This window comes from Hydra viridissima, unplaced genomic scaffold (genome assembly GCF_058129835.1).
Source record: "Hydra viridissima isolate aposymbiotic clone 2 unplaced genomic scaffold, HvirCarnegie_v1 scaffold_3, whole genome shotgun sequence".
Taxonomy (NCBI): domain Eukaryota; kingdom Metazoa; phylum Cnidaria; class Hydrozoa; order Anthoathecata; family Hydridae; genus Hydra; species Hydra viridissima.
In genome coordinates, this window is record NW_028324302.1 from 6612530 (window position 1) to 6638748 (window position 26219).

Here is a 26219-nt window from a genome sequence, read left to right on the forward strand (position 1 = left end):
TTGGTGTTGCACTGATGCAACGTAAAAATGAAATATTCTTCAAATGCTTGTATAGAAGAATCATTTTTTTATATGTTTTAGGTATCTAATGATATTTTCAAAATGGTAAACTGAATTTATTTACCTCAGCTTGATCTTATGATGGTAATAATCAAATTCTTAAAGTTGATAATTTTAATATTTCGAAATCACTGCAGAGTTTTTAGTTTTACCAATAAGAGATGACGTAACTTTATATACTTCTATTTAAGATTGGTGAATGGTTTATCATACAGAAAAATTGTTTTCATCTTTTTGAATTGTTTTTAATTAAAACAAGGGATTGCAAATGAAATTGTGTCAATCTTTATATTGATGGCGTATTCCTAAAAAATATTCTCTCTAAACTGTTAGCCTTTTTCTTCTTCCAGTAAATCAACATTGATTAGGCAGCAAGAGTTTTAGAACCTACTTATAGTGTATCTTCACTTTTCAGTTGCCAACATTTCTTCGCATTTAACGGTCTTTAGTGAAAATAATATCAAAATTTGCTAAAAATAAGAATTTTCCATGTTAATTAAAAAGCTTTACTGATTTTTTTTTTTTTTTTAATAAAGGGGAAAGGGGAAGGTGGAATAGAGTGCTCAAGTATCCCCAATGTGCAAGCGTTCGTGCATCCCCAATAAAATGTAATATATTATAATTTTATAATTCTTCTGGCCCACCAAGACCTAAAACCAAAAATTAAAATTTCGTTTCCGTAATTTTACATTTACTTAGTTTCACGGAATTTATTTATCAACAAGGGTTTCCATGAAATCAATGGATCAGCTGTTCTGCATAAAGCACTCTCTCTTTACTGTCATACCAAAAAAGGAAAAATAACAAATAATTCTACCTCAATTTCTATTTTCTAATATAACATATTCATAACTTTATCTATTTAAAAACATCATAAGTAAAGTAAATTCTTAGATTTTAGAAATATACTGACTATTAAAATTAATAAAAATTATCATGACTGCTTTCTCGTTACGAATTGTTGATGCAAACTATTACATGGAGAAACCTTTACAAGAGTTGGATTTATGTGTATCACAGTTCCGTCAAACTACAATTTATCATGTGCCTGTAATACGTATCTTTGGTACAACACCTCTTGGGCAAAAATCTTGTCTTCATATTCATCAAGTTTTTCCATACTTTTTTGTTCCTCTACACCCTGGTGTTGAAAACACAGTATCATTTTGTAAGCAGTTTGCAATGAGTTTAGATTCAGCTCTACAAATATCTTTTGGTAAAAGTATATCGCAACAGCGTCAACATGTTTATGATGTTAAAATTGTCAGAAAAAAGTAAGTAATAAATAAAAGACAGAAATTAAGAGATGCTCACAGAATCTGATTATTAAATTAAACAAGTAATTTATACAAATTAAGTAATCGTGAATGGTCACAAGCTAAATACCTAATACTTGGTTGGCATGCCCTTCATTTGTTTTTAATGCAAAGACCCTTCTAGGCATGCCAGTGTGAAATTAACAAATATCATCTTGAGGAATTTCTTCCTATGTTTCATGTAATAATCCTAAAACTTTGGTCTTAGAAGATATCTTCTTATTCTTTTTTTTAGAAGCTTTAGTTTAATATGCCACAAAGGTGTTAAGGTTAAATCTGGGACTGAGTTGGCCACAGAAGTTTATTGATCCCATTTTGTCTAAACCAATATTGAGTTGGGTAACATGGAGCTTTGGTTTGGCTGCAGTCTTTTAAATCAAACTCTTGATTACAGAGTCTCCATACCCATACTCTTTCACTGTCGGGAAATAATGCAAATCTTGACTCACCAGAAAAAACTTTTCCAAAAGGTCAAAGGTCTCTTCACCATCTCATGACAACAATCTTTTTTACACTTGATATTAGCTGGGTATAGAAGAGGTTTCCTTCTCGCACCTCTACCATATTAATCCAATTTGTGAAAATACCTAATAGGTGTTCTTTGACTGACATCAGCTTATGCTGCTATGTCAGAGGCCTTAGAACATGGATCCATTTCAATATTTCTTTTGATAAGATGCAAGGTTCTTTTAAAGGCCCAGGGTGACCTAGATGAGGTTTTATGTGCTCTTTGCCTTCTCTGGTGAATTATAATATTACTCTATTAACAGAAGAAAGGAGTGTTGAATGATTTTCAGATATTTTGCAGTGACTAAGAACACCTTCATGTTGACCCATGATATGTCCTCACTGAGATTTGGATAGGTCTGATACTTCTTTGGTCCTTGGCATGTTGCAATACTGTTATATGGAATTTTAGTCAAATAATCTAAATTGATTTAACAATATTACTACTTGTAAATAATATTAATCATGAATTAAAAATAAAAATAACATTTATCTTGGTCTGTGTGTATATTGTTATGTGTGTGTATTAAACCTCTTAATAACAAATATGACATAAGAGTTTCTATTTAAAAATCTTACAAAATAAGTCATTTATTAAAAAATCAAGAAAGCAAACCCAAAGTAACAGACAAAAGTTAATCTTATAAAAGTATTTATATGTTATAAATAGAAAAGTTGTTAATTTCATGTTTACTTTTGTAACAATGAAATTAAAAAATCCTAAGAAATAAAACAATTTAAGTTGTTTTAAAGAAGCTTCATCAAAATTCTACTTTCTTTCATTCATATTTGTACCCAGATTGTGTGTGCCTTATGAGTAAGATTCTATCAAAGACTATATTTAATATAACTCTTAAAAAAAAAAAAAAAAAATACAAAAAAAGAAAAAGAAAATAATAGTATAGTTGCAGTTAGCATGAATATTAAAATGTTTTAATAATATTTACAAATTATTTTAATATAAGAAATATGAGTTAAATCTTTTAAGTATTTTATTTTTTATTTTAGACCTTTCTATGGCTACTATGAAGGTGAAAAAGATTTTCTTCAAGTTTTCTTATATAACCCAGGTCATGTTTCATTGTAAGTACATTATTAGTATATAGATTCAACACTTGGGCTTCTTCCAAAAGATAAATTATGAAATCAATAATATATAAAATTTTTTTTTTAAATTAAAAGTCTAAAATTATATTTTTTCTGGTTTTAATTTTGTATTTTTTGGTTAAAAAATAGGCATTTATTAAAATTAATTAAAAAGTCTATGAAGTTGATGCTTATAATATCCTTTTAAAAAAAAAGATAAGTCTATGAATTTAATGCTTATCCAAAATAGGATTATCCAAAATTAAAAATTTAATAATTATTGTTGATGATAATAATTAATATGATTTAATAATGATAGTTATTGATTAATAATAAATTATTAATAATATGTAATAAATTACTAATAGTATATATTAGAAGTTAAATAGTAATAAATAAGAAGTAATAAGGTAATCATAAGTTAAATAATAAAAAGAACAAAATAATTAAGAACAAAGTTCAAATTTTCATGTTAAACTCTGCTATTTCCAATCAATTAAATTCATATTTACACATTTATAGTTAAACATTAATCTTGAATCTTTGATTAATGTAATACACCATCTTTACTAAGTAATGTACTTCACTTTATATTATCTATTATTTTATACCTTGTGTATACTCTATACAATGAAGTAAGTCTGTTTAGGTTTAAAGCATACACGGAGTGAACTTGTAATATAAAAATCTAAATTATTTTTTCAACTTAAACGTTTTTAAAATCAAAATTGAACTTTGAAGAAAACTATCTTTTAGCCTTGTTTTCCTGAATTAGTTGGTATATTTTTAAAATTTGATTTTTTGATTGATTAAAATCTTTATATATGAAACTTCTTAAAAATATTAAATCTATTTTTAAATAAGTATTAAACCTTTTCTTATTGTTTAGATCTAGTGATCTTCTTATAAATGGTTCTGTAATGAATCAATTCTTTCAACCATATGAAACACATATTCCTTTTATTCTTCAAGTAAGTATATATGTTCCAACTTTTCATCACTAAAGTTTTATAAACAAGTATTTTCAATGTTGTAAATATAGATTAGGTTGTTATGTGTAGAAAAGGTTTTTCATTCTTTTTTATTTAGTTTTTCATTGACTACAATTTACATGGAATGAACTTTATTCATCTTTCAAGTGTTTTTTACAGACCACCTCTACCCAAAAAAGGTTTTAATTTGCTTGGCAATTTTTAATTGAAGTTTTGATATATTATTTTTGAATCATTTTATATTAAAATCTTTCTCAATCCCAAGTTGTAATCTTACAGTAGTATGCTTTGATTTTATCAACATTCTTATTGTCATTTTTAGAACTTTTCAAGTTTTAATTACTTAGCATAGAGACTAAATATTCCATTATTCTGTTTGTATTTTTTCACTTGTTACAATAATAATAAATAGAAAAAGTATGAAATTTTTTAGCTAACTTCTTTTTTTTTCATAGAGTTGACATCAGTTATAGCTAGTTTGAGTCCGCACAGTTCTAACATGTGTCAGTCTCCAGGCAAATTAAAATCAAACTACGATGTATTTAACGAAGAGAATATTCCTGAGTAAGTTCTTTATTTAAGTCATTGGGTAGTAAATATATATGACTTTTTGACTAGTAAGTATGTATGACATTTTTTATGTATGTTTGATTTTTTGACTGTTATATGTAAATGCAGTTAATTTTTTAAATTACAGTTAAAGTTTAACTCTCTATATAAACAATTTTCTATCAGTTTTACATTATGCAGAACATTTAAATGAATATTTGCATGCTATTGAAAGGTTCTATTTTGTTTTAGATCTTTCTGCTTACGTGTTAAAAAGCACAGTACCTGTGCCCTGGAAGTTGATGCATTTGAATCTGTTATTTTAAATAAAAAAAATATTATGGGTAACAATTAAAAATCTATTAATAGGCAGTATAAGCAATTTTTTATCATGCAAGTCATACTGATTATTTTAAAAAAACCATGAATATGGTTGCTTTTTATATTTACACATAATTTGATTGAAAAAATTGATAAAAACCTTAAAGTTTGTTTTGCTTCAGAATTTTGTAAATCTGTAGCAAAACAAACTTAATTTTTGTAATCTATGTAAAAATACTAATATTCTCACCATGGATAAAAAATCTGATTTTCTAAATTATGATTTGATTTTACCAGGCAAAGAAAATTATATCCCTATGTCCTTTTATCAAAAGTAGATTTAATGATGAATTATGTTTCTTTGAATTTAGAATAGCATTACAATATCTTTTCACTAAAGTTTTTTTGTACATCGAAGGAATGTTGAATGAAAAGAAAGTATATTTTTAGTTTCTTAAAAAAAAAAAAGAAAGAATTGTTAAAACATATTGTAGTTTGGTATGTCATTTGTGTGATTAACCAATCAAAACCTTAACATTTGAGTTTCATGTTGATGCTAAAGGAGTATGATGTCAAACTGATTAAATAACTTGTTAATGTAAAGTGATGTTATATCAGTTATTTATGTTTAGAAAATATTGGGACTAATCCTGGCCTAAATGAATTGTGGGAAGATGAAAAGCAAAGGCTTAGAGATAATAATGAAAGCTCTATAATTGAGCTTAATGAATCACAAGGTATTATCTAGCTATTTTGTTAAGTTTTTAATAATTTGACATTTTGGAGTTTTTTGAATCAACCTTTACCTTTTAGTTTGATTTTCTAGTAAAAATCTGAGCTGATAAAAGTTTAGTTCTTGCCAACAGTCCTAAACTAATTGATTCAACACTTGTTACTGAAATACTTTTAAAATTACTTACTAAAATACTTTTTAAAACTTTTATGTTAAAACTAACATTTAAATGAAGTTGAATTATTCAAATAAAATGTTTACAATTTTAAAAAATATATAATGTTTGGAATATCATGCTTAAGTTATAAAAAGTACACTTTTACACTTTTATTATTAGCATAGTTTTTAACACATTTAATGTGTTAAAAATTATGCTAATAATATAACATTTTAAAAAGTATACAAGTAGTTAAAATATTTTTATTACTAAAAACTTTTAAGTTATATAAATAGAACAATTAAATGTGAAAAGAAATTGCTGGAAATGATAAAAAAAAAATTCAAACCTTAGTAAAACTGTTTTTTTTAGACAGAGAAGGATTTATAACAAATGATGAAATGGTGAGTGTTGGAAGATTGAAGGATATCATAGAAGAAAGAAGACTTCAGGTGTAAGTTTGCTACGTTTTATAATTTGCAATTAGTTGCATTGTTATAAGTGAATAAAATCTAAACAAGTTTACCTAGGTATGTCAGCAAATATAAAAAATGAAATATTTTTAAGATTTAAAAAAGGTACTAGATATTTTAAATAATAGTGCACTTTGCATACCTTTTTCCTTTCATTATCTGGCTGGATATTAAAAAAGCCATGTTAAGGTGCATCATTTGTTTTAATTTTGTATTTTGTTCTAATTTTTAGTTGTGAAGTAAGAAGCTCTTCTGAAGAAGATTCCCATTTAAATAGTTTGTTTTTAATTTGTTTTTTCTAATAAACATAATTTTAGTTATATTATATTACTATTGTTTATGCACTGTAATTACATATTTGCTTTTAGCCCTAATGTAATTATAATGCTTTTCATAAGTTTAGGATTTTTGATAAAAATTATGTAAATAGGGAGTGACAGTTGATTTTTCCTTTTTCAAATTTATTTTTATTATTAATACACAATTAAATTCAAGGTACATGTCATTAAAGATCATGGTTGTTAATATTTTTATGAATAATTTTTCAACTTCAAGATAGCAGAGATCCTTCTTGGCATTGAATTGTAGATATTTTTACATACAGTTAGAGAGATAAATATCTTACCACAAAATTTTATTTTGAAAAATAAACTTTGGTGAGTTATTCAGAAAAAAAAAATTTTTGATGAAAATTTTTATGATTATTCTGAAAGTAAATTTAATCAAGATTTCAGATAACAAAACAAAATTAGGTTAATTAACTTCCTTTGCCCAAAATTTAATGATTCCTTAGGGAGCGTTGAAATCTTTACAAAAGATAATTATCTGAACATAAACAATGTTCTCTGAGTGTTATTTAAAAAAGATTTTTTAGCAATAATTCAAGCCATTTTATCAAATAATGAGTAACCGCTAATAATCCACTGATATTTTTCAAAGCTATTTGGTTTTTCATTGAAACCATCAAAATTGGAGTTAAAACCAAGGAATGGTCACATGCTCAGCACAACTTAGTTATTGACTTGTTGAAACAAAGTAAAATATTCTGATGAGTACAAGAAGTGACTGGAATTGCATTAGGAACCATCAATGACTTGGTTAAAAAACACAAAAGATTTGGATATATGAAAACTCCCCCAGATCAGGATCAATGTGCAAAATGACCCAGAATTGATTGGCTATTGTGAAGATGGTGCAGAAAAACTGATTTTTATCAGCACCAAAAGTATCAAAAATTCTTTACAAAGAACTTGGAATTCAAGTGAGCCTATTTACTATTCAAAATCGATTGTAGGAGATTGGATTTAAAGCAAGAGTTCCACACAAGAAACCATTCCTTTCAAAAACCCATCAAGAGCAAAAACTCACATTTGCTAAGTAACTTTTAAATAAGCCATTTTCATTCTAGAAGAAAGTTTTGTGGCTATTAATAACCTGTATCAATTTAAGTAGGTTTGTAAAAAGCCTGTGGCCTTATTAACTTTCTAATAAAATTTTATAAAGCTTGAAAAATTACCAGTTTCCTTATGAAAAAGCTTGTTACAATTTCTGTTTTTTAGCAAATGAATCTGACCAAAGTCTCGTCAATATTCTTTTAAACATGGCTGAGGAAGATGTGCTATCCAATACTCCTTTATCTGAAACAAATTTAATAAATAATGGTTAATTTTTTTACATTTTTTTTATTATCAACTTTTTTCTTTACAAATCCACATGTTATGCATCTCACTAAATGTCTGAGTTTCAATTTTGCAATTTTTTATATTATAAGATAAATTATCAGTTAAAATGTCTTTAATGAAGTTGATGTGAAATGTTTTTTTATCATTCATTATTTTTTTACATAAAATTTTATAGTTAGTTTTATATCTCAATTAGGTTTGGATCATGAAGAAGACACAGAACAAGAAGATGAGGAAAATGAAAGCATTCTTATGTCACAAACGGTGAACGACATTCTAAATAACTCAGATCTTGTGTTAGTATTTTAAAGTAATCATTAGTTATGAAATGACAGAAATCACGGAAGTATCTCATGAAATTTAAAAAATATTCCTGATTCCTTGAGGCTCAATTTGCAGATTGTGGCTATTATTTCTTATAAACTTTCCTTTTGTGACCATTACTTTAGTAATTTGAAATTCATCAGTTTCAAAATACAAAATTTATAAACTTCAAAATATCGCAATTCTGAATAAATTAAGCAAGCTTGTATCATTTCATTCACACAAAGTCAGAAAAAAAAACCTATAATAAATGAACATGTAATTATACTTAAGTAATGTAAAAAAATATACTTAAGTAAAATATAAAAGCAACAAAATGAACCTTAATTGTTTTTCAATTTTTATGTTTGTAGTGTAAATTAATTAGGTAAGATTTCATTATTCTGATCAAGAAAAAAGTTACTGATCTTGTTATGTAACCAAAATTTATAAGAAGTAATAGCTATTTTCTATATTTTTAAGCCAATGCAGTTCAAAAGCACTTACTAAGGAGAAATACTAATAAAAAAAAATAATAGTAGTAATAACAATCATGATAGTAAAAATTGCTTAAACATTTTATTCTTAAAGTTATTTTACTTGATAAATGTTACCATCTACTGTCTAATACAAGTTCTTATCTAATAGGTCTTGTCTATGGAGTGAATCTTTCCTTGATGACCAAGAACATCAAACTGTAGAAATGTTAGATAATAAGCAATTAGTTAAATTTGAAAATGATGTTTACAAAAGTTCTGGAGAGAAAATGGATGTTGATAGATCAATAGTAAATAAAAATTTTTTAATCCCTCAATTGGATGGAAGTTCTGATTTATGTTGTCAAGAATCATCAAGTGAGGAATTTCAATCACCTTTAATGAAGAGAAAGCGCAAACGTTTAAATAATCATAAATCAAGGAAAAAGCTTTCTTCAAGCTTTTATGTTAATGATAAAACTTTTGATTGTTGCACAGATTCTTCTTCTCACATCACAGGAAATTCATCAATTTGTAATATTTCAGAAAAAAATGCAGCAAACTCCTTAGAGAGTAATGAAAAAACTGTTTTTAAGAACTCAAAAAAAGGTATTATGTTAGAAGAGAATTTGTTTACCCCAAAAGTTTATCCTAGTCGTGCTAGAATATCTAATGTTAAGTTTGCTTTCGATAATTTATCTGATGGAACTGTTCTCAGTTCAAAAAGTGACAATTCATGCTCTAAATTTAGCCCAAAGATTGTCAAGAAAAAAAGACCTGCTAAATTAAGTAAGTCTACAAAAAAAACACAAGAGCTTTATAAAGATGCAGAATATATACAGAAAAAATATAATTTGAAATCTTGTCAAGTTGTTTTGAACAAGCCTGATAATGAAATTTTTCGTATACAGACACAGAGTTCAAAGCCTAAAAAGTACAAAACTAAAATGGAAGACAAGTTAGTTTCAACTACAAACCACTTTTCAAGCAAGCCTCAAAGATACAAATCAAGCCTCATTGATTCTAAACCCAAGTTTAATTTACAAATACCAGTTGATGGTATACATTCTAGTGCTTTTGATGTTGAGGCTAATGAAGAAGCTTGTCTCATCTCAGAAAGCTCTTTTGAAAGTGACAGTTCAGAAAACTGGCCAAAACTCACTGGTGTTACAAGTTTAACTCCATCAAAAATCATTAACACTTCAATAGAAAATTCTTCTTTAACTTACCCTGAAAATGACTTATTAAATTCAATGCAGTTATTGAATAACTTACCAAACATGACAATTGCAGGTTTAGATCCAATTTGCAGAACCACTAATAACAAATCGATGACTAAATTAAAAACAGATAGTTATTGCAAAAAAGAAAAGTGTACCATTGTTTGTTCTGTTTTACTAAAAAATATTGCTGAGGAATATAACTTAAAACAAGCTCAAGATGCTAAATTGAGTCCAAGTTCTAATCCAGACATTCTGCAAGACTCAGAGGTGGTAAAAAAAGAAAGTAAAACCTATAAATCAAAAATAGAGAGTAGAACTGATGAAAAAAATTCTCTAGTTCCTTCATCCAAAATTGATTTCTATTCTCCGATTGAATTTGATGTGACAAAACAATCCAATGGTTACAGAAATACTCTAGACAACTCATATATCCCTAATAAAGAGCTGAGAATTGACTCAAAAGGTTCTCCTTCTCTTGCAAACAATATCAAGGCCAAAAGAGTATCTTTAACAAGACAATTATATAAAACTACACCAATTGAGATAAAACAATGTTTTGATAATTCATTACAAACTTGTCCACATACCAGCCTTGACTTTGAGTTAAGTAAGAATTTTCTTGCAGAGACATATAAAGACAAATGTAGTGATAAAACAAATAATGAAGATAATAAAAAGGAAGAAAATTTTAAATCATGTAATTTATTATCTAGTTCTATAAATGAAAATCTTGAGGAGTTATCGTTTAAGACACCAAATTGTTGCAATCCTGCTAAACAAGAAAGTCAATTAGCAATTCTTTCATCAAAAGTTGATGTAATAAATCCTTTAGTTTGCAATTCTGATCAAACTAATTTAAATTGTTTTTTACCAGAAAACTCTAACAAACTTACAGAGAGTACTAAAGCTTGTCATAAAGCTTTAGAGTATCCATTTTCCTCTCTACAAAGTGGTTCAGCAGTTTCATTCTTGGATAGAAACATTTCAAACAAATGTCATATTTTTACTCCTGTGAAAAAAGCTCCTAAGTTTCAAGACATTTTAAGTTCTTTGACTAAAAATAACCTTCAGGAAGTGATATATAAAGCACCATTTTATAGTGACCAGAAAGACGCCACTGATAATGCCCTTGGGTGAGAATTTTACTTTAATGGATTTGTTATAAGATTTGTTTTTACTAATGAGATTTTAACATCTATATGCCCAAAATAAAACGAAGTACCTCTTTAAAACATCTTACTATTCTCAGAATATATTTGATTATAATGGTGTATTTGTTTGTAGATCTTTATCTGAACAGCACATTCCCAGTGATAGAATCAAAGTAAAGTATATAATTTGACAGTGGCTGTTTACATTTATTTATCATTATGCACATTATCAGACAAATTAAAATGAATAAATCTAATAATTATTTATTCTTTTAGAAATTTTTTATTTTGTCAAAGATAATTTTAAATAATTGCATAAAAAATTCCTTCACTACAAATAGTTTTCTTTAAAATTATTTTTACAGATAGATTGACAGTTTTATTAGTATGATAAATGGTCAAGAGTTTTTAAAAGCAACATTTTTGTTATTGACTTTCATTTTATTTTCTTTTACTTTGGAAAGTTTTGTAGTTTAAAAATATTTTTAAAAGGTGAAAAGTCTTCCATTATATTCCACAAAGCTTCAAATTGTAACACTTGATTTATTGAAAAAGAGGCAACTTCTACAGGTTCAATCAGATATTTTTAGATCTTCAAGTGAGTTCACTTAAAATATTTTTGAAAGTATAGTTTGTTATTATTAGAATAGTTAATTTAATCAAAATTAAGTTAGTTACAAATTTTACTTTTAATTGTTAAATTCTTATTTTGATATCTCAAACTTTTTAATTTTTGTTACATTTAAAGATGATTGTAGTGCAACCCAAATAAACCCTTTCTTGACTGACATGCTTCAATCAAATAAAAAAGTAATCATAACTCCTTGCATTCAACCACCTAAATATTCTACGGTAATGATGTGGTTACAAAATAAAAGTTCTAAGGAATGCTCAATTCAAAACCTGGTTCCAAGATTTCCAACTCAAATTCAATTACCTTTTAAATCTGAGACTGGACATATTGAAACTAGTTGTGGTTTAGAGCAATCAATACATGTTCAGATGAGTCCTGATATACAAAAATCTACTCACTTTTCAGCAGAATTTGGAACTCACAGCTTTACACCTATGTTTTCATCCTTATTATCATCTCCTGCATCAGGAAAAAGTAGTGTAGCTGAGGTATTTACTCCAAGCTTTGAAGACAAGTATACACAAAACACTGGTGGAGAAGATGAGTATCAGGTAAATTATTAACATTAAAATTTTTTAGTTATACTTTGAAAAACTTATACAATTTCCATAGTAAAAGTTTCTCTTTCAGGGAAATAAAAAATCAGTCTTTAAAAAAGTCAATTGCTCAGATATTGAGGGGATAACACCTAATAATACCTATGCCTTTAAGACAACTCAACGAAACATGACAGATGCCAAGGCTATCCATTTTGTAGGCTTTGTTTTTGATTTTATATTTTAGAATTTACTATTTGTTTCATAAAGTTCTAAAGAAATTTACTTTATATCAGGTTTTAGTCATTAGTATGATTTTATTTATTTTACTAGAATCAATCTTTAACAATTATCAGTGTGGAGCTTCATATTCAAACTAGGCGAAAGCTGAAACCTGATCCTACTATTGATCCAGTAGTCGCAATATTTTATTCTATGCACCAAGAATTGTTTAGTATCAATGTCACTGGAATATTTGTTGTTGATAGTTGTTTGAAAAATGAAGGTACAAGCTCCAGCTTGCTAAATAAAGCTGGTATAGTTACTCCAACTTTACATTGTTTTGCTGATGAGCTTCTTATGCTAAAAGGATTTGCATCATTTGTCCAAGAGCATGATCCTGAAATCATTGTAGGCTATGAAGTTCAAATGCTATCAATTGGTTATTTAATTGAGCGAGGGGCCTTCCTTAATTATAACATGTGTCATGCAATGTCTCGCATTAGTAACAATGAAGTTTACAGTAAAAATGCTACCAAAGATAAAGAAGACAATTGGTTTGGTCAACTTATCTCCATGGAAATAACTGGGAGAATAATATTAAATGTGTGGAGAGTTATGAGAAGTGAGGTTAGTGGTTTTTATTGAGTTAGAGAAGAAAAAAAAGGAAGACAAGTATGGCTATATTGTGAATTTATTATAAAAAATATAGCATTTTATAAAAGATTTATTATAAAAAATATAGCATTTGTAAAAGATTTATTACAAATAAAAAGTGTTTTTGTTCAAAAATTACATTTGAGTAAAAACCATCTATGTAAACCAAGGCTAAAAGAACTAAAAATGCTCCATATCTTTGAAATATTGTGTCTGTTTCTTATATTGTGATGCAATTTCAGATGTTTGAAGGCAATAAAACCTGCAATAAAAATTAATCTTTGCTTGTATCGATTAGTTATTGGTTCTAACAATTTTCACACATTGACAAATTAAATTGAATATCTAATTCACCCTCTTCACAATGAAGCTTTACAGGAATTATCAATACTAAATTTCTCTAAAAAATTTTACAAAGATATGAGGAATGTGCCTTCTGATCATTACCTGCATTTTCTAAACTGTTTTTCTATTGTATCCAATTGTAAATATCCTAATTATATGGCATACTATAACTAAACAAATACTTTGCACAGTGTGTTAGATGTTAAAAAGTTTTTAAAGCATAACCTTTCACAAACTTTCTCAAATCAGCTGAAATTACCAAATGTTCTTTATTTTAATTCAACTCATAATACAAACTACAAAAATTACAAATTATTACGGTTAATTAAAATTTAATCTTTTTTTCAAAAGACTTTGGTACAGAAGTTTAGAAACAGTGTCATAACCTGCAATTAAATCAAGTTTTTGTAAACAAAAGCATAATTAAAGGCCAAAATTTTTGTGAAATTTAATAATTCAATTACTTTTGAGATATTTTAAAAGTAGTGGAGTATAACTAATTATCAAAATATTTGTGAAATTTTATAATTCAAGTCTATTGTGATATTTCAAAAGAATGGGAAAAGCAAAGGAAGTTTTAAATGAAATAAAGAAAACATAAAATCTGTGGAAAAAAATGTCTTACAGAAAGATTTCTGAACTTTATGATGTTTCAAAACCATGAGTAAGTTGCATTATCAAGCAATTTCATCAGTGCAAAATTAGTTAAAACATGCCTTGGACTGGAAGACTTAAAGTTACAACTGAAAAGGTATTCCATGAATGATCCTCGCAAGACTACTTTAAAACTTAATACAATTATGCATCAGTTTCTTTGCACAAACTGTAGTGTCGATACAACTAACCATCGATTACACCAAAGTAGTCTGTATGGCCTCTGTTCTGTTAAAAAACCATTGATATCTGCAAGAAATTTGAAAGCCAGAAGAAAATTTTCAATAGATCAATAGGTCAAAAGTTCTTTTCTCTGACAAATCAAAGTTTGTGCTATTCAGTAGTGATGGATTTAGGTATGCCAAATGTCCAGTAGGAGATTTGGCATACCTAAATATCAGGAGACTCCAAAACATCAGTTAAACATAACAAGCAAATATTATGGTTTGGGGATGTTTTAGTCGTGACAATGTGGTTCCCATTCATTGGATAGTAGGTATTATGGACCAGAGAGTTTATTTACACATCATAAAGAATGTTATGCTGCTACAAGCAAAGAGTAAAATGACTAAAAAGTGGATCTCACAACAAGATAATGGACCCAAAGCATTGTGCCGGATCTGTTAACGACTACTTTAAATCACAAAAATTGAAGTTCTTGAATGGCCCTCACAGAGCCCAGATCTCAATTCTATTGAGCATTTTTGGGAGTACATCGACTGCCAATTAGTTGGTAGAAAACAAACTAACAAAGACCATTTATTTGCTTTGATTAATGTTGAGAATTTTGGTATAACATTCCTCAGGATTTTCTCATTAGTTTACTTGATTCGATGCCTTTTTTCTGTGATGCTGTTTTGAAGTTAAAAGGATATGCCACCAACTACTTTCTTATTGTAACTGTCTTATTAAAAAATTGACATTTTAATAATTTTTGAAATAAATTTTCATCAATGTTAAGTTGTTCCTAAACTTTTGCACAGAAGCTTTTTCAAAAAAAAAGGATTTAATTTTAATTAACAATTATAATTTATAATTTTTGTGGTTTGTATTATGAATTGAATTAATGTAAACAATTTTTATTTTTAAGCATGAGTTGTATACAAGAAATAAAATCTTGTTAGAGTTATTTTCTAGAGTTATTACAATTATATGTTAATCTCAAATTTGGTTATTGATCCATTCTTCTTATATGATACTAAAATTTTTTTCTTTTGCTACACTCTTATTACTAATCAAAATTAAAAATCAAATTAGATTAAATTAGAGTAATCATCAATGGATTCAAAACCTAACAATGAATAAGCAGTTGTAGCCTGTGCAAGATGTCCTTGGTGGTAAACTCATTTATTGAGGAATACACAAAGTTTAGAGTTTTCTCAATCTTACTTATTCTTCTTTAAAATCATATTTTTTGTCTTCTTTCCTATTTCTTCAGAATTTTTTAGGTCACATTGCAGATTTACACATTTGAAAATGTTTTTTATCACATTTGTCATCAAAGAGTAGCTGCTTATTCATTTAGCAGTTTATCTGAGTGGTGGCTTACAAATGGCTTACGCTGGAGAGTCATTGATTACTACATCAAAAGGTGCCAAGGAAACATTAAGCTATTAGAACATATTGATTTTATAAACAGAATAAGTGAGCTGGCAAGAATTTTTGGGATCTTATTCTACTCTGTTATTTCACGTGGCTCACAGGTTTGCTTTTTAATAAAGTGTTTATCAATCAATATTGATCTTTTTTAAAAAATATTTCTATATCTCTGTAGTATCATGTTGAACTATATCTTTAAAGTATCGTGTTGAGTCAATGATGCTAAGAGTTGCAAAACCAATGAACTACATACCAATGTCGCCCAGTCCTCATCAAAGAGCAAGGTGATGAAAAAAATTATACAAAGACTAATATTTTTTGATTTTAAACTTTTTATATTATGTGCTTTTAAAATCCACACTAATTTTTGAAATGATAAATTGTAAAAACAAGTAAGTAAGAAAATACTTTTGGCGAAGTAATTTATTTCATGTCATTTTTTCATGAATTTCAAATAAGTTTACTTAATATGTGAACCTTTGGCCCTGATCACAGCCTCAATTCTGGCCTGAACCTTTTACATGTTTTTAGGACATACTTCTTGGGTATGGCATTCCACTGCTTGATTACAAAGGCTTTTAGAGATGCAATATTTTTGTGTGGAGATGCACAGGCCTTTGACTCAAAATATGCCCATATAGATATATGTTGTCCAGAGGGTTTAAATCTGAGGAGCTTGGTGGCCACAAAATATTCTCCTAAAATAGGGGCATATTTTTTCTGAGCCACTCCTACTTCTTTCTGGGTATATAGGGTGGAGCTCTAAATACCCAAAAAGAACTAGGAGTGGCTCAGAAAAAACATGCAAGTTTCTTACTTTTTTCAACTTGTTTGGCCTTGAATTCTTCAGTAATGAGGTGCCTTTTGGATCTAGCTCTAGACTTTGCCTTCAGGTAATATTTAACAAATTTCTGATTGTGTGCCACAGAGAGTTCCTTGGCAATCATCCTCATGGATCATACTGGATTGCACTGAATACGGCCTTTGACTTCAATAATTACCCTTAAAGTCCTCACAGTCTTGTCTTACCACTTCCTGGTTTCCTTTCTATGTGACCAAAGTTTTTAAGTTGTCTTAAAATATCATATACAGTTTGTTTAGCCATCTCAAGTCTTGTTATGAGATGTCCTTGGGCATGACACTCAAGAAATGAAGATCAATGGCTATCTTTTTTTGGCAGTCATTGGAAAAAAATTCATATTTTTCATTTTATTACTAGTGTATATATTAATCAAAGGTTCCATAAACATAAATCAAAACAATGATTCTTACAAAAAAAAATTTAAAAAGGGTGCCAAGATTTTAAGGGTACATGCTGTACAAAAAATTTCATTCAAATGCAGGAAATCAAAGTTCCATTTAAATCCTTATAAAAATACTTTTGAATTGGGCACATAATCAAAAATCATTTCAATGCAAATATAGTTTTTGATTCTTTGAGCAACAAACAATTTATCTTTTCATATTAATTAGTAAATAACATACAAATAATATACAAATTTATTTCACAAAGTGAAAATGATTAGTATAGCAAAATTACATTATGTAACAAAAACGAATAAAGTTTTTGTTTGGCTTGAATTTTTAGTGTTTCTAGGTGAAAACAGGGATGCTGGTTTCAAAAATGCAATCTGTTTTAGTGTATCTATGTTTACAATAGAAAATAAGAAAAATGAGTAACAAGCAAGCATCATTGTTGATGCATCAGCAAAGCTGATATAAACACAAAAAAATGAAATATTATTGAATAAAATGTTTCCTGTTTAACTCCATATGTTTTAAAAATATAAATCCATAAGTATTAAAAATGTACAGACTTACTGTCCAACATAATAAATAGCATAAGAGATAACTGTCCCTAAAAACTTAGAGCATGGCTTTCTTTTGCATATAGAATCATTATCCTGTAGCATCATTTGAAGGAAGAACTAAAAATCAAAGAGATTCAACATCTAATTAGTTTAATTTTAAATGCATAAACTATGTACCATTTGTTTTGATTTATCAAAATGATATAGACTTATTATTTCTGTCTACCTTTTTACTTATGCAACTTTTGTTGGGACAAAGTAGACTTTTGTGACTGGCTTGTAAATAAAATTATTTTTATTGATCAGAAATTTCTATATAATTTTGACTTTTAGGAAACACCTTGTATTGGAATCTCTTTTATAATAAAAAAAAAATTAATTTGATAATTGCAAAAATTGCTCTGATATCATAAACATAATCAATTTAAAGTTAAGTTTTTTTATTTGTTAAATTCAAAAGTTTATGTTAATTTTTTTTGACAACTACTTTTATGCTGTTTATTTAGAATGGCTGCTCCTGAGTGTATTCCTCTTGTTATGGAACCAGAATCATGCTTTTATGTTGATCCTATTATTGTACTGGATTTTCAGTCATTGTATCCTTCTATTATCATTGCATATAACTATTGTTTTTCAACTTGCCTTGGAAAAGTAAAGCATTTTGCTCAGTAAGCTAAATGTGAAGACGTTACATTTTATCATTTAAATAAAACAGTTTTTTGATAAATATTACATCTACTGTGATTTCAACATTTTTTTCAGTTTTATAATTTTGTTTTAATTACTAGAATGTAATAATTGCTGAATTATTAATATAGATGCTTAGTATAAATAATATTGTTTTATAAGTAATTTTTGCTTTATGCTAATTTTTGTTGTTATATTTCAGAAATGAGTTGTTTAGTTTTGGTGCTTCATCTCTGAATCTACCATTTGATGTACTTAAGGTGAAAACAACTTTTATTTAGCATTAAACCTTTTATTTTAAAATTTTATTTCCAATACACTAAATGGTATGATATGGTATGAGAGCTTTTTAGAAACTTTTAAGTGATTCAAACATTCATATTTCTCCAAATGGTGTTGGTTTTGTAAAGCAAAATGTAAGAAAAGGTGTCTTACCTAGGTTAGTCTTTCATAAACTAAAGGATTGTTTATTCTACTAAATTTTTTAATTGAATGTGTTATAAAAAACCTTCTAAATTCATTTTCAGATTTTGCAATTGATCAACAATTTTTTTCTAATTCTTCTTTTCTTCATATGTTAGAATGTTAGAGGAGATTCTATCTACTCGTGTAATGGTAAAATCATCCATGAAAAAAGCTAAAAACAATAAGGTTTTTAATTTTATTATATTTATTAGTAATTCTTTTAAAAAATAAATTTTTAGCCATAGGTATTTTTATTTAATTCATACTAAATATACTTCTAGTCTGCACTCACTCTTAAAAATAGAGAGAAAAAATTATACCTGCTTGTTTTTTCTAGACGTTATATAAGTTGCTAGACTCTCGCCAATTAGGATTGAAGTTGATTGCCAATGTAACTTATGGCTACACGGCTGCTAATTTTTCTGGTAGAATGCCATGTATTGAGGTCTGTTTTTTTATTGGAATAAATTAAAGTAAATACAAAGTCTTTTTCAAAATTCTTATTTTAAATGTATTTGTAATAAGTTATATTGAATGAAATAAGTTTATTGTGCTTTATTTTTTTTTTTGTTGAATAAATTTTGTTGTGCTTTTGAGGTTGCTGATAGTGTTGTTAGAAAAGGAAGGGAGACATTAGAGCGTGCCATACATTTAGTTAACTCCACAGAAAAATGGAATGCCAAAGTTGTTTATGGTGATACTGACAGGTTAAAGTGTAAAAGTTTTTTTATGTTATTTTATGCTAAAATTTTATTTTTACAAACAAATTTAATGACATTCAAAGAACATGAATATGCATTTGATGAATATGCATTTGATGAATATGCATTTGATGAATATGCATTTGTAAACATCTTCTCAACTCAAACTAACAAATACTTAATACTGAAATTTTAGTTTGTTCGTTTTGCTAAAAGGTGCTTCAAAAGAAAAAGCATTTGCTGTTTCAGCAGAAATGGTAAATGCAATCACGGCTTTAAACCCAAAACCAGTCAAATTAAAGTTTGAAAAGGTGGGAGTGATGTTAAATTTTGATTTAGGAGAAGTATTATATTAACGGAAAGTTTATTACTTTTTTTTTTTTGTTGTTGCTTTTGTTGTTGTTTTTAGATTTATCAGCCTTGTTTCTTGGTCACAAAAAAACGTTATGTGGGCTATATGTATGAAAGTCTTGAACAGCAGGTACCGATATTTGAGGCTAAAGGCATTGAAACAGTTCGCAGGGATAATTGTCCAGCGGTTGGTAAGGTATACTCTTATCTACTAGAAGCAGCATATTTACCTGTTCTCTAATTCCAGCTTTAAAAAAACATTTTTGCTCTTGGGTAATTTCATGTAAAGCATGACAGCTGTTTAACTGGCTGCACAGATTTTCTAAGAAAAATGAATTACAAGCTCTTATTTCCTACTCCTTCAAAAGTGATAATTTTTCAAAATTGGGGCTAAAATGCTTCCTTTTTTTCATATTTCTTATGGGTATTACTACATAAAGAAAAGCAAATGTAATTTGATTGGAAATATGTATCTTACCATTTTTCAGTGTGAAAAATTCAAAAGTGGGGTCAAAAATTTGAAGTTTTAAGCAGGACTTATTTAAGGTTGTAAAAGTAGCTACAGGCCAAGACAGTTTTTGGGTTCCATAACATATGATTCTAATATTGTTAAACCAAATGTTTTTAAGATTAGTTAATTTTTTTCCGGTGTGAAGTAAAATCACTTCTGATTACTTTTTAGTTTGAAGTTCATTAACGTTTCCATTAAATGTAATTAAATGTAGAAGACTGTTTTCAGTAAGTTTCAAAACAATACTACAGTCCAGGTCTATGTTTAAATTGGATTTTATATCTTTTATATCTAATTTTAATAGCAATTTCAAATCTAATTTTTAAGGAAATTATGGAAATAAAAAGTCAAAAATTCAAATGATATTATTTTGAATTATAGTTTGTTTTGAAATTATTTTAAAAATTATTTTGAATGTCTAGAGACAAAATTCAAAATCATATTTAGTTCCTTAAAAAGCTTAAACCAAGACACAAAAAAATAAATCTTTAGCAATTACAAATTGATAACAGTTGAAATTAAGAGTTAAGCGCAGTTTGATCTACAGCAGGTCCAGGTGCCATCTTTTATTGACACTGTCTGGTAATTGCCATATCTTTTGTTTTTAGTGTGTTATTTTTGACGATACTGGCTCATGAGGAATCAGTCCATGAGGAATATCAGTCCATTTCTATAATTTTTATCAGTATCATTTTTTTGTCTTCCTGTGTATCTTCATTTTGTTTACAATTATATCATCTCTGGGACATGGACTTTGCAGACGCATCATTTTCACATTTTCTGAAATTTTAAAAATTAAGTAATAAAGCCTAATAAGTTCAAATTTCAATATATTGCAGCTTTAAATTGAATGCGAGAATATACATTTACTTAATTTATATTATTATTTCTTCATACTGTCAGTATGTGTTTCAAGAAAATCTGAGGGGATGTGCTTTATTTGAAATTGCTCTCTATGAAGCTTTTAAAAAGTTTTAATAGTATTGGATGTATATGAATACAGAATAGATTTATGCAAATAATCTTCAGTTCTTTAGCAATCTAATAACTAAGTCTAGAACTTCTATAACATTCACCAAGTGGTTGTTTTATAATTTTGTGTGTAATAATATAAAGATATATGTACAGTAAAAACATCTTTACTGTATCAGCTCTTGGTAACATTTTATAGGTTCTGGAGAAATCATTGCGAATTCTCTTCGAAACAAAAGACTTAAGTTTAGTAAAAAAATATGTACAGCGACAGTTTGTCAAGATCATGGAAGGAAATGTCATTTTACGTGACTTTATAATTGCCAAAGAATACCGTGGTTGTGGCAACTACAAGCCTGGAGCCTGTGTGCCTGCACTAGCTTTGACAAAGTTTGTTTTAAAAGTTATTTATGATTATTGAGGCGTTGTAAATTTCTGTTTGGTCTTTCAGACAATAATAAATAGGTCTTTTTTATACAAATCTAGAAAAGGTTTAACTTTCCCAATATGCAAATTGTCTTTCGTCCCAACTTTATACCAAAGACACTTTCTAGATTGCTTTAGTGCCTTTTTTTTTATAATAATTACTGTTTTCTTTATAGTTTGACGAAATATAAATTACTCAATTTAGATTATCAGTTGTTGATTAAATTATGTCTGCTGATTAAACAAGAAAAATTATGTCTGCTAGCTAAACGAGAAAACAACGCACCTTACAATCATGTCTTACTTGCAAATTGATTGACCTGATACAATCATTTCTGAAAATTTGCAATGAGTTGTGACTTTTTATACTTAGTTTTAATATCATCTCATGGTTCCATATCAAGTCTAATTCGACGTGTCAGCTTTGTGCATCATTGAGTAAGAAACTTGACATTGATCATCAAAATCTCATCTGTCTAGTTTTTCAGGATAGCTGTTATTTTTTCATTCTGAGAGTTCTTGTGAGCAGGTGTTGGCAATCTTGGAAAATATCAGGATCTTTTCTTGACACTATTTCTTCTAAGGTTTGAAATGTTCTTTACATTGACAGAACTTATTGCTTTAACAAGAATAAAATTAAATCTTTCAATCTGAAATGCACATAAACATGGTTGGCTGGGAAAGGTAACTTTACCAGTACTTTAATCCTTGTCGCTCACAAGATGGTGAGAAAAAGCGTTAAGAAAATTTCTGCAGTATGCGAAAAGGTTCATGGAGATAAATCGGGTACGGAGTTATCCAAACTGAAATTGGAGAGTATAGAAGCAAAACAGATTTCTTTGAAATAGATTTAAACATTTTCCCCCTCCCCCTAATTCTAGTACTGATTGTTTTAAAAAAACAATATTATTGTGATTTATTAATGTGATATTATTAACTGTACCGTGCTGTTTTTATGTCTTGTTTTTAATGTGTAAGACATGATAGTGACTTTTACAATATCTTTAATTTGCATTTTGTCTGAAAAATCTATTTAAATATAATACTATCTCTACGATTTGTGGTTAAGGTTTCTCTGAGAAGTCTAAAATTTCTTTGTGCCACGCTTTAATGAATAATTTTTCATTTACAATTTAATATTGAAGTGGTATAATCGAGTTAATTCTTGTTCTCACTTTATCTAAACGCAGGAAGCTTTTGAAGCAAGATTGTCGGGCAGAGCCTCGTATTGGTGAACGAGTGCCTTACGTTATTGTTCATGGAAGTCCTGGATTAGCACTAATTCAACTAGTGCGAAGGTAATAAGTATCTAAGAATCTAAGATTTAACCTTATCTTTTAAAATTCGAATGAGATTATATTCACTTTTTTAAATTTCTTGGATTTTTTTTCTTGAGTTCTCTTTTCGTGTTTTTTATTATTTTAAATTTATTTCCTTTCTTGTTTGCAATATTATATTTCATTACGTTTCTTTATTTTGTACTGCTTTTTTTTGACACCCTGAAATGTTTAATTTAGCCCGATGGAGTTTATGTCGAATAATAATTGGCGGTTAAATGAAGTATACTACATTACAAAGCAACTTTGTCCGTCTTTAGGAAGAATATTTTCATTAGTTGGCGCTAATGTAGCAAAATGGTAGGACTTTAGAATTGTTATTCTTGTTTTCATGTCGTTCTTAAGCGGATCTTTAGCTTACAATGCATTTATAACAATTGATTTGGAGAACGAATAAAATCTATCTGTTTTTGCTTTTTTCTTAAAAATCTCTTAAAAAATGAACTCGTGTCCATTCTCACAAAATAATTTATTATTTACTACAGGTTTGTTGATTTACCGCGAATAACTCGGGTTAACGACCGTGAATTTGAGACTGAAGATAACAAAAAGGTTTCTGTTTTGTGCTTATTTTATATTGTTTGCTTTGTTGAAGCACATTTTCAACAAAACGAGCGGTATTTTTTGGTTATTGCTTATTTGCATTCTTCTTTCAGAGGATGATTTCGCATTATTTCTCCAGCAATCACTGTTTAATTTGTTCACAACTAACCAACCGTAAGATATGCTTCGATTGTCGAAACGAATCTCAACGCACCGTCGTCCTTCTCAATTCTAAGTGTAGAGCGATTGAGCGTCGATATATGCATTTCACTACGGTAAAGTGATGGGTTTTATTTTCTTGGTGATTTTTATAACACTGCTCTTTGTTAAAATATTTAAAGAGATAACCTATCTATAAAGTATCGAAAAGAAAAGTTTGTAACAAAAAAACTGAGAAATTTATCGAAATAAAATTTATAATTCGTGCGTTTGTGCGCTAGGGCGCATATACTGATGACATAAGAGCCTAACTGATCGACTTAAATGCTAACATAGTGGCTCTGATAATATACTCACGTAATTAATTTCCAGACTTTGATTCTTTTTTTTAAATACGTATAAATATAAAATTGTTTAAATGTTATTTGATTTAAGAAAATGTTGTTTGGTATACAATAAAATAGGTTTCTTATATACAATAAAATATAAGATATCCAATAAAGTCGGTTTCAATAAATGATATACAAAAAAATAGGTTTCTGTTAGGTTTTTTTTAATTATGTCAAATTACTTAGGTTTTCTTTTTTTTATTCTAGTTATGCCAGCACTGTACAAACACCCGTTTGAACGACTCTGACTGTATATCCATGGACTGTCCGATTTTTTTTAAACTTTCAAATATATCCCGAGATCTTCAAAGAGTTAAAGAAATACGTGATGTAGCTTCAGAGTTTTAAGTTTTCGCGCTTTTTCTTTTATTCTTAAATCTTACATAATGTAACCAGTTGTCATTTGATGTTAAAAATGGATACTGTTTTTTTTGTTTTTTTTTTTGCAAGTTTTTTCCGTATTTGTTCCGTATTTGTTCCGTATTAGTTCCGTATTTTTTTTTTGTTTCTAATGGTGATACGTAGTGTTGTTTTACAAAATTGAATGCAGATTTTTCTGTGGCTCTCGCCCTATTTACTTTGTAAGCAAACTCATGTGTCGTTGCTGAGGTTCATAAAGACATCATTTCGTTCACCGATTCTATGGAAGTTCGTCTGGTTTTTTTTTCACGTCTAACATCAATATCTTACACTGGTTGGATCGTTTCCAGCCGTGTAACGAAATAACTCAAGAGGCCTTCATTAACACTACGGATTCAATAATAAAAAAAGTTGAATTCCATCTTGTAGACACGATACGATAGGATAGGATAATCTTTCGAAAAGTACAAATAACTTTCCATCATCATTAATTCTTTTGATCTCCTTTCAAACTCTTTGCACATTCTGACCTCACTTGCGAACTGCCAACTTTATGGATTGCTTCACTGCCTCAGATCCTTCATTATTATCAGAAAAACATATAGTAACAGGGTGAACCAAACGATCGTTAAAAAAATACTAAATCCTGAGTTTAACTTTAACTTTAACTTTAAAATTAACTTTCGAATAGTTATATTTGTATTGACTGACGAATCGTTAACACATGGTTTTCGTGTCAATCTATTTAATGAGAAAAGTTATCGATAGTATTAAACTCTTTGTAAAATCAATTTATAGTTATTACTTTCTTTACAAAAAATCTGATTTGATTTTTTGAGTAAAATTGAATTACTAAAAAACAGAAAAAAAAAGGCAGACTTTCTGTAGAAGTAAACTTCAAGTGATGCAAAAAAAAGTCCGCGTAACAAATTTAAATTACCTATTGTTTTATATTCGAAAAAAACTGAACCTTTTTACACAAAATAATGCTGGTTACATCGTGGAAACCAAGCTTACACATCTTCATTTGATATCCCAATATCTTTTGTTGTTGATTGATGAGATGTTTTAACAAGGTTCAAATTGCTTAAACTGCGCTCTGTTGTTGCTACAGTAACACAAAATGTAATTTCTAGATTCGCATAATAGTGCTGCAAAAGTTTTAATGATAAATAGTTTGACTTTTCACTTTTTATTGGTTCTTAAGAAATAAAAAAACCGGACACATGCTTCCATCACATTGGGATACGCTTCATTTCCAAAAATATCTAAAAAGTTGTAATTTCATCACCCTGGAATTTAGAATATCTATATTTTTGAATTCCAGGATGCGTAAATAATTTTTGCTTTGAAAATGGAATGTACAATTAGTAAAAACCCTTTGTCCAGTAAAAACTTGTTAAATTGATAAATTTGAAAGGCAAATTTTTTGGTTTAGCACACTCATGGAAAGTTACATAATTTGACTAACAAAAAACCTGTGTAATAAAAATATTTTGGAGCCTCATTGATCAGTGAGGCCTTTCTCTTTAGAGTGGATGGTTTTGACCAAGGCTCTTACGTTATTGTCCGGTGAGAAAGCCCTGTAATGATGTATGTTTTGTTTATCAATTGCTTAAATAAACAAATTAAATAAGATTCATTTCAGAAAACTTTTAGCTTACTTGAGTACTTAATCCTCTAGAACTACTTACAAAAGGAAATTTCTCCACATTCTAGAAATATATAAAACTTTCCAATTTTGGTAGTTAATCAAGTAGGTAAAATTTTTTTTCTCAATTTTACTTTTAAAAATTTTTTATTAAATAACTATTTTAACAAAAATCCAACCATA

The 26219-nt window shown here is 28.0% G+C and overlaps 1 protein-coding gene across 10 annotated transcripts; it reads left to right on the plus strand.

The window, feature by feature from the left end:
• The first annotated feature begins 757 nt into the window (after positions 1–757).
• On the plus strand, positions 758–24452 carry LOC145202105 (DNA polymerase zeta catalytic subunit-like). Of its 10 annotated transcripts, none has more exons than XR_016451306.1 (33): positions 758–1334; positions 2892–2966; positions 3859–3940; positions 4059–4140; positions 4417–4525; positions 4763–4854; positions 5464–5568; positions 6094–6175; positions 6427–6470; positions 7754–7855; positions 8073–8172; positions 8828–11011; positions 11163–11202; positions 11522–11627; positions 11778–12214; positions 12294–12416; positions 12533–13048; positions 15523–15777; positions 15875–15957; positions 17991–18152; positions 18374–18431; positions 18525–18610; positions 18753–18822; positions 18974–19081; positions 19234–19343; positions 19534–19648; positions 19747–19879; positions 21371–21561; positions 22788–22895; positions 23115–23234; positions 23420–23486; positions 23591–23752; positions 24233–24452. XR_016451306.1 is itself a non-coding variant. In XM_090083481.1 (33 exons), exons 1-33 carry the CDS (start codon positions 997–999, stop codon positions 24371–24373), a joined length of 6591 nt encoding a protein of 2196 aa, XP_089939607.1. In that variant the 5' UTR covers positions 758–996; the 3' UTR covers positions 24374–24452. The 10 variants fall into 10 exon arrangements, 8 of the variants coding, with proteins under 8 accessions (XP_089939607.1, XP_089939613.1, XP_089939615.1 ...); XM_090083481.1 differs by having other exon boundaries at positions 19747–19884; XM_090083483.1 differs by lacking the exons at positions 758–1334; positions 2892–2966; positions 3859–3940 and having other exon boundaries at positions 4059–4139; positions 4415–4525; positions 19747–19884.
• Positions 24453–26219: the final 1767 nt, after the last annotated feature.

Bases quoted from the DNA above. Each gene is read 5' to 3' on its own strand.
- LOC145202105 (XM_090083481.1), top strand. From the start codon at position 997: ATGACTGCTTTCTCGTTACGAATTGTTGATGCAAACTATTACATGGAG. The intron at 4,526-4,762 runs GTAAGTTCTTTA...ATTTTGTTTTAG, and splicing joins AACGAAGAGAATATTCCTGA to ATCTTTCTGCTTACGTGTTA. The intron at 15,958-17,990 runs GTGATGAAAAAA...CTGTTTATTTAG, and splicing joins AGTCCTCATCAAAGAGCAAG to AATGGCTGCTCCTGAGTGTA.